At 54.6% G+C, this 13,304-nt stretch overlaps 1 protein-coding gene across 1 annotated transcript; it reads right to left on the bottom strand.

The window, feature by feature from the left end:
- Positions 1–1,042: 1,042 nt before the first annotated feature.
- On the bottom strand, positions 1,043–5,992 carry LOC133343516 (dual specificity protein phosphatase 1-like). Its single transcript, XM_061553179.1, has 4 exons — positions 5,468–5,992; positions 4,402–4,532; positions 3,497–3,722; positions 1,043–2,894 (listed from the first exon to the last, which is right to left on the bottom strand). The coding sequence occupies exons 1-4, from the start codon at positions 5,889–5,891 to the stop codon at positions 2,494–2,496; spliced, it is 1,182 nt and encodes a 393-aa protein (XP_061409163.1). The 5' UTR covers positions 5,892–5,992; the 3' UTR covers positions 1,043–2,493.
- Positions 5,993–13,304: the final 7,312 nt, after the last annotated feature.

Here is a 13,304-nt window from a genome sequence, read left to right on the forward strand (position 1 = left end):
GATTCACCAAAACAGGAAGGCGAACCATCGAACAGAGGGTCACCGCATTGCGCGCTTTCAGATGCGCTTTTGCGGCCGTCTGGAACGTTCTTCCTTCCGACATTAGGAAGCCACTAGAGAGCTATGCACACTTTTAAATAATGTAAATTATAAACCCAGTTCTTTAGAACTGCTTGTTGTGTTTAGTGTTTTGTCCTTCCCCCGCACCTACGTACGGTGCGAAAGAAGTTCAACAACGAACACACGCTAAACATTACCGTCTACAGGGATAGCCCGTACAGTCCACATGTACTGTACGTAGATATATACTGCACCACAACTCGCCACCGTGGAAAAAGCAGACTCCAGTTTTATTGAAAAAATTATGAAGAACAATAAATTAGTTTCTTTATATAAAAACGTATTAAAAATGTAACAAAAAACAACAACAGCGATTCGATCTTGCCAGGAAATAAGTTAAACACGTTCACATTGAATCACGCGGTGAAAAATGCACATTCTGGTATAATCAGCACCCCCCCCCCCCCCGTGCCAGCCACAGTTCCCATCACCCACGAGCGTTCACATTCCGGCTCTGGGAGAGAGACACATTGACTTCCTCGAGTGTGGAGAGACTGCGGCGTAGGAGGGCTGGTGAGTCGGGGGAGGGGCTGGTGAGTAGGGGAGGGGGGGGGGCTGGTGAGTAGGGGGGGGCTGGTGAGTAGGGGGTGGGTGCTGGTGAGTAGGGGGGCTGGTGAGTAGGGGGGGGGCTGGTGAGTAGGGGGGGTGCTGGTGAGTAGGGGGGGCTGGTGAGTAGGGGGGGGCTGGTGAGTAGGTGGGGTGCTGGTGAGTAGGGGGGGCTGGTGAGTAGGGGGGGGGCTGGTGAGTAGGGGGGGTGCTGGTGAGTAGGGGGGGGCTGGTGAGTAGGGGGGGGGCTGGTGAGTAGGGGGGTGCTGGTGAGTAGGGGGGGCTGGTGAGTAGGGGGGGGCTGGTGAGTAGGGGGGGGGCTGGTGAGTAGGGGGGGGCTGGTGAGTAGGGGGGGGGCTGGTGAGTAGGGGGGGTGCTGGTGAGTAGGGGGGGGGGGGCGAGTTGGGGGGGGGGCGAGTTGGGGGGGGGGCTGTGGGTATGAGACCGGAACTGTATACTTAGTACCACACGATGTTGCCCTTCACAACAACAATACCACGACAGCAAAAACAACTGATTGTGCTAACCACGGAAGTAATATTTGTGCACAAAACAGACATTTTACCATTTCCTGAGAGTTTGGCGTCCGCAGTATTCGTCAACAGAATCCTCTGTGCATCAACACATTTATATACTTTAAAAAATGTACAAAACTCACACTTACACACAAAGGTCCCCAGTATAGCCTTAACAGACTGTAGGGGCGAGTGCTCTTAGGCACCGAGGGTGTGGGTGGTCAGCACGACGCCCGGCCGCCTTTGTCTCCCGAGTGGCGATGTTTACTACACAACGCACCGGTTACTCATTTGAAGGGAGGCCCAGGACCAGTTCAGATAATCGTCACTGGTGTTGGCCGCTGGGTTTGTAGCGCAGTGCTCAAACCGCTACACTATCGCTCCACATACATACACGCAGACACACACACGTGCTGTCATTCGTACCTCCTATAATCGCGACATGTACATCGTAAACTGTCACGGAACCGGCCTGGTTCTGTCTCACCGTGTCCCTGTAATACCCCCGCCCATTGTTAATCTGAACTGCCCAGTTTCTCAATCAAGCCATGGGATCAACGGTTGTGCAAAAACTGCGAAACAGCTCACAGTCACCACCCACCACTGCCCTCACTTGGTGCAGCTACCACGGAGGCGATCCCAGCTGTATGACAAAAAAAAGTAAAAAAAATGAGCCAGTTCCTCGCGTTGGCGGATGCGACCTCTCCGTCAGACATTCGGCTAAATTAACACTCAAGGTCTTTCCAGTCGCCAACACAGGAGCGGAACCACGTCTCGGGTGGTTTCATCTCGACACGGAGCTGGCCGGCAAGAGCGAGCCTCCGCAGACTCGTGCCAGAGCGTGAACAGTGCCCCCATCACAAGTCCGCTCCTCAACGTTTCCCGACACGAACTGCCGGATAAAATATAAATTATATATAACACTAACATGAAAACACTTTGCTCGTGGCTCCAGTTTCAAGGGCCGACGAAGTCCATCTCTGGGGTTTTACAATCTCAGGCTACTCGTGCCGGTGGAGTCATTGATGTTTGGAACTCGAAGTCAAAGTGCGATGATGATAGTGGCGATGATGCCGCACGAGACCGGTTTCTCCTGGGAAGCTGAGCTTGGACGGTAAGCGCCCTGTCTGCTGGAGAAGCCGCTGGCGGCGACGCCACGGCCGACGCGTTCCGGTTCCTCTACGGATCCGAGACTGCGAAACGCGGGGACGAATTCGTGACCTCCAACAACCCCGAAGACCCCACGAGCCGCCAAAACATCCGAGTCCGTGGACATCAAGAGCCAGCGGCCACGTGCCAGCTCGTCAGCTCGTCAGCAGGACGAGACGGGAGGGACGGGGCTGAGCACGGGAAGACTTCCGGGCGAGAAGCTGAACACGGAGCAGGGGGACGACGGAGCCACGGGGGTGCCGGGAAGGGCGCGGGGGGTCGACCCGGAAGCGTCGTCGCCGTCGCCGCCGCCGTCGCCGCAGTCGGCCGTCCCCGCGTCTTCCCGGGGCGTCGCGGCCAGGAGCTGCGCCTCGAACTGCAGCAGCTGCCCCATGAAGCCCAGGTTGGGCGACACGACGCTGCGTCGGCCCTTGAGGAAGGCGAAGGCTTCCTCCAGGCGCATGCGGCTCCGCCACATGAGGTAGGCGAGGCAGATGGTGGCGGAGCGAGACACCCCGGCCTGGCAGAAGACGAGGACGCGACCTCCGCGACGTCGCTCCGACTCTGTAGCGAGGGGGATGGAGGGGGGGGGGGCAGGGTGAGCACCGGGCGGTGGTGGATCGGGGGACGCGGGTGGGAAGCTAACGAGACAAGGTGGTGCCGCCTCTACACGGAGTTTGCCAATTGTGACAATTAACGAGCAGATTGACGCAACCTGTCCAACACGTCCACCCTCAACCCGAGCCACTCCTCACCCCAACCCCTCTTAACCCTTACCCATGTCAACCCCAACCTCACCTGACCATAGCTCCCCACCCTCAGCATCCTGCTTACTTCTAAATCCCAACATCTTTCACCTCCTAATCCCTCTTCATCAAAATCTTACCGCTAACACCTCATCTCAACTTCTCTTTACTCACCATTACACCCTCCCCCCCCCCAGCCTCCGGTTCCTCACCCCTACCTCTACCCTCCCCGCCGTCACTCACCCACCAGCCCCCCCCCCCACACGCCCCAACTCTCTTACTAATCTCTCTTCATGAAAATCTCACCGCTAATAACCCTCCTACCCACCCCCGGTTTCTCACCTCTTCCTCCCCCCCCACACTACTACCCCCCCCCCCCCCACACACTACCCCCACTCTCCACTCCACCACGTCGCTCACCTATGAACTGGATGGCGCTGCGGAACCAGACGGCGATGTCTGCAGCAGGGGAGTCGGCGACGGGCACGGAGAGGTAGCGCATGACGGCGGCGGGGCCCGCGCGCTCCGCCTCGCGTCCCGTCACGTCCAGCAGGGCCGTCACGCCGAGCGTGCGCAGGGCGCCGTGCTGCGACGAGTGCAGGGCGCTGCCCAGCAGCAGGAAGGGGCGCAGCTCCACGGGACCGCCCTGCGCGCGCGGCGGCGAGGAGGAGGAGGAGGAGACACGCCGACGTTATTAACAAGGATTTATGAAGAGGGGAAGGGTCGTTGCGCGAAACGTCGACCATCGTAATTTTTTCCCCCTTTGAAAGTCACACGCGGTGGTGTTGTTATTGATGAGAGTGTTGGGTCGCTGTGTTGTTTGGGCATCACTGCCAAGGCAGCAGCAGCAGCGTCACCAAATAATGTTGTTTAATCATCCATCAGCGGATTGAGAATGGGGTTGTGCACGTGAACGACGTCATACCGGTGACAAAGATACCCCCCTCCCCCCGTATAGCATTAACAGACTGTTGGGGCAAGTGCTTTTGTCGAGCAGCACCTTTGATGGGCGGCTCGGCACACGAGGGACCAGCGCCGGGTGAGGGGCACACACACTGAGGGTGTGTGGGGGGGCTCACGTAGTCGTACAGCGGTGTGGGGGTGTGTGGGTGTGTGTGGGGCTCACGTGCTCGTACAGCGGTGTGGGTGTGGGGGTGTGTGGGTGTGGGGGTGTGTGGGGGCGTGGGTCTGGGGGGATCACGTGGTCGTACAGCGGTGTGGGTGTGCGGGTGTGTGAGTGTGTGGGTCTGGGGGGATCACGTAGTCGTACAGCGGTGTGGGTGTGTGTGGGTGTGGGGGTGTGTGGGTGTGTGTGGGGGGCTCACCTGATCGTACAGCGGCGTGACCCCGTGGCCCCCGCGGGGGGTGCAGGTGTTGGGGGAGCCGGGCAGGTCGGGTGGCGCGGCCGAGAGGCGGCAGAGCTCGGGGTAGGCCGCGTGGAAGGCAGAGAACCCCCCTGTCCACGAACACACACACACACGTTAATACACACGTCAGCTCGGCCATACATCAATACATGTACATGGGCCTCAATACATTCTCACGTGGATTAATATAGACAATAAATTTCCATACTCATATTAAGAAATACCCAACAAAAGACAAAAAAAACCCCGTATAGCCTTAACAGACTATTGGGGCAAGTAACGTTGGCAAGCAAATGATGAAGGCTGGCACGGCACACGATGGGGTGGGTGGATGTTTATTCACACCACACCAGGAACTCATTTAAGGCCGATACACCATTGGGGCTCAGGACCGGTTCAGATATTCGTCACCGATGTTGGCCCGATCGCGAATCGAACTCGGTTGGGAGCGTCAGACTCGTCACGCGGTGCGCTCACCACACAAAGTCAAAGATCCCCCCCCCCCACCCCCATATCGCATCAACAGACTGTTGGGGCAAGTGCTGTTTGCGAGCACCTGATGAAGGCCGGGAAGAGCACACAACGTCCTTTTGTCCCCCCCCCCCCCCCAGTGCTGATGTATTACACGCAGCGCCACACACATACACCTCAACATACAAACACCACACACACACACCACAGCGCCACACACACCACAGCGCCACACACACACACCACAACACAGCATCACACACACATCACAACACAGCATCACACACAGACCACACCGCAGCGCCACACAACACAGCGCCACAACAACACACACCACAACACACACCAAACACACCACACACACACCACAGCGCCACACACCACCACACACATACCACAACACAGCATCACACACACATCACAACACATCATCACACACAGACCACACCGCAGCGCCACACAACACAGCGCCACACCAAACACACCACACACACACACCACACACACCACACCGCAGCGCCACACACACACCAGACACCACCAGGGTGCTCACCCGCCAGGAAGACGAGCGGCACGCGCGGCGCGTGTTGGCGCAGCGCGAGCGCCGCCGCCCGCGCGGTGCTCTCCTCGCCCAGCGACTCGAAGCTCGGCGACCCCTCGTCCACGAGCACGAGGGAGGCCACGCCGCCCGCCAGCAGGCGAGCCCTCGCCTCGGGGCAGGGCACCGCTCTCTCCAGGGTCATCCCCGCGGCGCCGCTTCGTCTCCTCTCGAGCGCGCCCCAGCGCACGCACACGGAGCCGCGCACCCGCGCCGCGCCGAACGCCAGGAAGGCGCGGCAGTCGAGGACGAGGCACGAGGATGGAGCGAGGTCGGCTTTGACCTCCTCCTCGTCGTCATCCGCGTCGCCGGCGCTCGAAAGCGGCAGCAGCTCCCGCAGTTCGCGAACTTCGATGCTGGCTACTTCCATGGTCACCATGTTCTCTCTGATCGTTGCGGCTCTCTCCCTCGTTGCGGCCGTCGCACTTCTGAGTGTTGACGCGGAGCGAATTGGCTGAGTTGTCGGTGACGGCGGCACGGCTCGGATCTTCCGTTTATATTCTGTGCGAGGGTGACGAGGCGCTCCGTCACGGAGCCGGGGCAACTCCCTCTCGACGCTTCCTGTCAACAAGCCCCTGCGGGTCCTGGAGGCTCAGACGGGTCCCCCCCTCCCCCTGTGTGCGTGTGTGCGTGGAGGGTGGGGAGTGGATGTGGTGGTGGGGGGGGGCACGGCACTCTGCAGGAAAAGCCTCTGAACGCCCACGCAGCAGCGCGCGCGGTGACTGCGAGCGCCGCGCCCCGTCCACGCGGCCGCAAACTCCGGCCCGAACTCTCTGCCTCGTCTCCTCCCCGTGTCGCCACGCTTCCCCCTTCACGCTTCGCCTGTTCTTGCTCCCCGCCACAGTCTTTCCATTGTGCCACTCCCTCTGCCCCCCATTTACACCCCCCCCCCACCACTTCCCTCCTCGTCCTCCTCCCCCGCCGCCACCACTGTTCACGTGTGACCGACCGTGGTCACAAAGCGACGGAACACGTGCTCGTAAACAATGAGGACAACAACAACAGTGGCGGTGGCGGCGGCGAGAAGTGGCAGATTACGCACGAACGTTGGAGCGCACGTGCCGTTGTGGGGGGGGGGGGCGGCGCGTCGATGTATGTGTGGTTGCGAATGGTCGTGCAAGTGTGAGATGATGCGCGTGTGCGGGTTTGTCCAATGGGCACGTCACGTGGACTCAAAGTGCACCTAGCCTGGCGTAAGAGCTGTGGAAACCACTGCTGCTGCCAGCGGGCGTTCGACACTTCACGTGGTCTTAAAGTGCTCATAGCCTGGCACAAGCGCCGTGGTGGCGTCACCTCCACTTAGTGGCGAATTCCGCTTGATTTTTGTAGAGTGATATACGGTGTGTGTGTGTGTGTGGTTAGTGTATGTGTGGAGTGTGTATGATGGCGCGCGCGCGTGTCTGTGTGTGGTGTGTAAGTGGACACCGTGTCCCGTGAGATTCAAGAAGTCAGAACCCTCGCCCTCCTATTAGCCCGAAACTTTCACTTAATGTCTTAATGGGTCGTTAACGGAAGTGACGCCCAACTATTCACAGGGGGCTTTACACCGAACGAGACGCAATGGATATTGGAACTTTGGGTTCACTGACAGCGGCTTGGGGGGTTGGGGGGGGGGGTCACCCTGCGTCACACGCGCGTCTGACGTTCGCAGTCAAAAATGTGGGTTTGTTGATTTCCAAGCGAATCGACGGTAACAGCTCTGGGGGCTTTTCTCGGGTTACGACAACGGCATTGAAAACTTACACGATATTTAAAACTCAAAGCCTACTCACGTCCCCCCCCCCCCCCTAAACCCACCAATCTCAATATTTGAAGATTCTCCCACCAATGGCCGGCCAAATGAACTTACGAAATTCCATGTTGCGTCAGCCCCGAGGTTCAATAGGTTGTGATCCATGACAATAGCAGTGGGGTATCCATAAATGGATCGCCTTACACACGCACGGTAATATCCGTTTAAAGCGTTACTGCTACATTGATGTGAGCCGCGACCCAGGTGAGGTCGCGGCTAACATCAGTGGCGATTATCTTAACCGGGCGGGTGCCTCCCCCCTAGGTAAACTCAGCCTTAAGTGGGTACCAGGAGCGCGTAGCATTAATAGCCGGCTGTCGTGGGTTCTGGCTAACAGTACTTGCCCAGACAATCTGTTGAAGGCTATACGGGGGATCTTTGTCGGTGTGTACCCTATGTGTATGTACACGTGTGTGTATGTTTGTTACTCCGTGTTCCCAACTGTTCCGTGATCTGACTGCGGGCGCCCTTCAACGCTTCCTGTTCGGAGTGACTCAGCGATGCAGCGTGCACCCTACACACACACTCACCCTACACACACACACATACCCTACACACACACACACACACCCTACACACACACCCTACACACACGCACCCTACACACACACACCCTACACACACACACATACCCTACACACACACGCACCCTACACACACACACCCTACACACACACGCACCCTACACACACACACCCTACACACACACACACCCTACACACACACGCACCCTACACACACGCACACACACCCTACACACACACACACCCTACACACACACACACCCTACACACACACGCACCCTACACACACACACCCTACACACACACACACCCTACACACACACGCACCCTACACACACGCACACACACCCTACACACGCGCTCACCCTACACACACACGCTCACCCTACACACACACGCACCCTACACACACACGCACCCTACACACACACACACCCTACACACACACGCTCGCCCTACACACACACGCGTACCCTACACACACACACACACCCTACACACGCGCGCACCCTACACACACACGCACCCTACACACACACGCACCCTACACACACACGCTCGCCCTACACACACGCGCGCGCACCCTACACACACGCGTACCCTACACACACACGCGTACCCTACACACACACGCTCACCCTACACACACGCGTACCCTATACACACACACACCCTACACACACGCGTACCCTACACACACACACACACACCCTACACACACGCGCGCGCACCCTACACACACGCGTACCCTACACACACGCGCGCACCCTACACACACACGCACCCTACACACACGCACCCTACACACACGCGCTCACTCTACACACACGCGCACCCTACACACACACGCTCACCCTACACACACGCGCGCGCACCCAACACACACGCGTACCCTACACACACACGCGCACCCTACACACACGCGCGCACCCTACACACACACGCACCCTACACACACGCGCTCACTCTACACACACGCGCACCCTACACACTCGCGCACACTAACCACCGAGACAAAGATCACCCGTATAGGCTTAACAGGCTGTTGGGGAGAAAAACAACTGCTAGCGAGCACCTATGATGGCGAACACGGCATACGACAGGGGGCGGGTGACCAGAACCACGTCCGAACGCCTTTGTCTCCCCAGTTTATGAATGTACTTTCAGGCTGAGTCGACACGAATGTGCACTAACCATTACGACACCGCCCCCCACACACTTGATCAGATAAATTTGGGTGGCCCAAAAATCAAGACACATGGTGTTACATTTATTTCCGCAAATAATATTGGATTATTTAATTTATTAACACATCTAAATGACCTCAATTAACATGAATGCATGTATAAATTATCTTCTGCATTGAAATTCGAACTTACATGTGTAAACTCTAACAGGTGTAAACTCTTAAACGTGTAATCTCTTAGAGGTGTAAACTCTGAACATTTATCAATTATGTTAAGTCTCAATTCATTCAGGGTTCTTGGTCGAGATTTGTAAGCGACTGATTTGAGGTGGCCCCAACAGGAAAAAGAAGAAACATAGATCTAAAAAATAATAGATACTTTATTGACTTAAAGTATAAACAATTACAATGTTTAATGCTGGTGTTACGATACATTAAATGACCCTGTAGATGTGCTTTAGCACATACAAACTCGACACACAGACAATCTCATATACACATAGTGCACACACCGCACCTCCGATTTGCACGATTGGCTACGTACGGTACGAAAGAAGTTCAACATACCTTACACATACCATTGCCCCGCATACACATACACACCGTTCATATTCTATAGACACCAAAATACACGTACCGTTACACGCGGACCACATACACCCACAACACATACACCCACAACACATACTTACATACACACACCAAACACACGATATACATAATAGGTGTCGTGTACAGTATATGCATGCACCTCAGAAGCGTACATACACAGCATACACAAAGTTCCCCCATATAGCCTGAACAGACTGTGGGGGCAAGTGCTGTTAGCGAGCACTTATGAAGGTGGGCACGTCACACGAGGGGGTGGGGTGGCCAGAACTATGCCCGGCCGCCTTTGTCTCCCCAGTGGCGGTTTTTTTTCACAGGCTGAGTCAACCTGGGGGAGGCCCAGAACCGGTTCATATAATCATCACTGGTGTTGACCGTGAACGGGAATCGAACTCGGTTCGCGGGGTTCGTAGCGCAGCGTTATAACTGCTACTCTACCGCTCCCCACACACACACAGATATACACACACAGACACACACACAGACATACACACACACATAGACACACAGACGCACACAGATACACACACAGACATACACACAGACATACACACAGACATACACACACAGACATACACACACAGACACACACACAGACATACACACACAGACACACACACACAGACATACACACATACATACAAAGATCCCCCGTATAGCCTTAACAGACTGTAGGGGCAAGTGCTGTTAGCGAGCACCTATGAAGGCCGGAACGGTACACGAGGGGGTGGGTGGCCAGCACCACGCCCGACCGCCTTTGTCTCCCTAGTGGCAATGTTTACACACCGCACCAGGTACTCATTTGAGGCTGAGTCGACCTACCACATACATACACACACAGACACACACACACACAAACAAAGATAAAGATCCCCCGTATAGCCTTAACAGACTGTAGAGGCAAGTCCTGTTAGCGAGCGCACACACACACAGACATACACACACACACACACCAGCGTGTCCGTCTTGCGCAATCCATTAAGACAACCCCAAGGTACATTCTCCACTCTGAATGTTTTTTTTATATATATCGTCATCATTATTTGTCTGCATGCTTCCTGACGCGAGCGAGTAAACATTCTGAGTCACCGCGAGCCAGATGCTCATGTAAGGCGCATATTTACCCGCGATGCTGGCTCTATAATCGTTAGTTGTTTATTTAGATGCTTTGTTTCCTTGCCTCTACAGATGATCGAGGCAGTCTACAAGCGGCCAACTCAGAACCATTTCTCGCCACCACTCGACACCGACAATTAGTTAAAGTTTAGATTTCGATTTAAAGCTTTCGTGACTGCAGGGATTCATCTTCTTGGTTCTTTCGGTAAAGTCACGTAGAAGGGAAATAAGAAAATGATAAAAAATATAAGTAATAAAATAAAACGTCGTGAGAATTTAATTTTATTATCTTAAATTGTTATTATTTTATTATTTCCCTTCTACGTGACTTTAGTTAAAGTTTGTCCCGTAAACAAAACGTGCCAACGAGTTTACTACTTCAGCTCACCGATGTGTTGGAGAATAAATCCACAATAGTTCGAGTACCGTAACGTTTCGCTGGAAATCACATCCAACATCATCGGGTGATTTTGCCAACACACCGGTGGGCTGAAGTAGTAAACTCATTGGCACGTTTGTTTACGGGACAAACCTTACTAATTCGCTGTGTCAACTGGTGGCGGGTTCACGACACGCGATCTAACCCAAAAAAGCCGTGCTATAAATAGTATTGGTCGCGAACGCCAACGTGTCAAACTGAACCATTTCCATTCACCAACCCACGTTAACGAGTGCGGTGAAGTATGGTAAAACAATGACCCGCCGTGTGTTGGTGGGGGGGTGGGGGCAGGAACGGTTCAGATATCACGCGCCACTGATGTTAGCCGTGGCCGGGAATCGAACTCGGGTTAACCGGCGGATGCATCGGGAGGAAGTGTGCTCGCAACAGCGCCACTGCTGAATTCAGTAATGCGGTACACAAGTCCACCTTCCTACGACGTCAAAAATAGGGGTAATTACCGTCTCACGTAATGCCTCCTATTGCTAGTAACTGGCGTAGCTCGCTTTCCATTGGCTTTCGCGTCAGTGCGAGAGGCGAATTACTTGGTTCGCTGGCGACGATGGCGCGGTGGATTTGTTCTAAGTGTTTAGCAGGAGACGCGCAGCGTTGCAGAACTTTAGAGTGAGCCGGTCCCATGAGTAAACCCAAGCAAACATCGGACAGTCACACGTGGGGCATCCAGATTGCAAAGTAATTCAACCCCATCCGTCAATAACACCGTGGCCTTACATAAAAACATAAAATAAGAGGCAATGTTTCAGTCAATGACCCTTCTTTCACATCACTAAATGATTGGGAAATGTTGGTTTTCGGATTGTTCTATGGTATTATGAGGCATTCCGTGTGTTCGATCCTGACCCTGACGCCTGTATATTTAGAGTATTTGGCTGCTCTACATTTCCACATGATAAGCCACTTCTGTGAGCTACCATATGTGGCTAGGTCGCTTATATCAGTGGGCCTTACCTGGTAAAATAGTTAGTTCTAGTTAGTTATGTGTGGCAAACCTCAGCTGTCTAGCCAATGTAGAACATCGTTAAAAGCCACTCACTCTGTCACCATTCTCTAAATGTATCGATTATAACTGTCAATGTCTGTAAAGTATATGCATCAATACACTCGTACGCTGCCGTGTGGAACGGTGCCGCATTGGTCAGCACCCTGTACTCTGAACCCGGCCACACCTGAGTTATATTCTCGGCAACGGCTAACGTCAGTGTTGAGTGATGGTCTTGAACCGGTCCTGGCCCCTGCCCACCGTCACCAACCTTCACTCAGCAGTAGATTGGCACAGGAATTGTAAATTATTATTATTGTTGTACCGTGTGTGGTGAGTTGTTGTGGCCGTTGCGCCACTGTTGAGTCTTTTTTTAGCAGCCCTGTCACATCACTGAGTGACTACTGCCCTATGTCTGTTGTAAACACGGCCTGAGAACACATACAGGTTGACGCTTCAGGAAATCATTCGCTTTATTCTAGCACACAATACGCAATACGTACATACACGTATGTATGTAAAAGTGAAAAGTCCCCCGTATAGCCTTCAAGCAGACTGTTGAGGCCAGTGCTGGAAGCGAACACCTATGAAGGCCGGCACGGCACACGAGGAGGCGTTTGACATTTTCCACGCTCGGTCGCATTTGTCTCCCCAGTGCTGATGTTTACACACCGCACAAGGTATATCTAAGGCTGAGTTGACCGACGTACGCGCATACGGAATACACGTGTACACCGCACATGCACACACCAAATACACACCACCGGCACATACCACACACTACACAATCTACACACTACAATACACATACACACGCCATTTACACCACACACCTCATACAATACACACCACACACACCATTCAAACGTACCCCACACACCGCATACACCACACATACGCAACAGCCGTCGCTCGCCACGAAGTGGCGGTGACGTCACCACGGCGCTTGTGCCAGGCTAGGTGCACTTTGAAGCCACGTGAAGTGTCGAAGGCTCGCTGGCAAGAGGTCACGGGACAGATCATGGGTTGACTGACTGAGATCACTGGCAGATGCACCACCTGTGCTCCCCACTGTGAGCGTCACTCCTCGGCCACTGTTGGAGGGCGACCGCCTCCAACTTCCCAG

This window comes from Lethenteron reissneri, chromosome 17, assembly GCF_015708825.2.
Source record: "Lethenteron reissneri isolate LAM-NWPU_2019-01 chromosome 17, ASM1570882v1, whole genome shotgun sequence".
Taxonomy (NCBI): Eukaryota; Metazoa; Chordata; class Hyperoartia; order Petromyzontiformes; family Petromyzontidae; genus Lethenteron; species Lethenteron reissneri.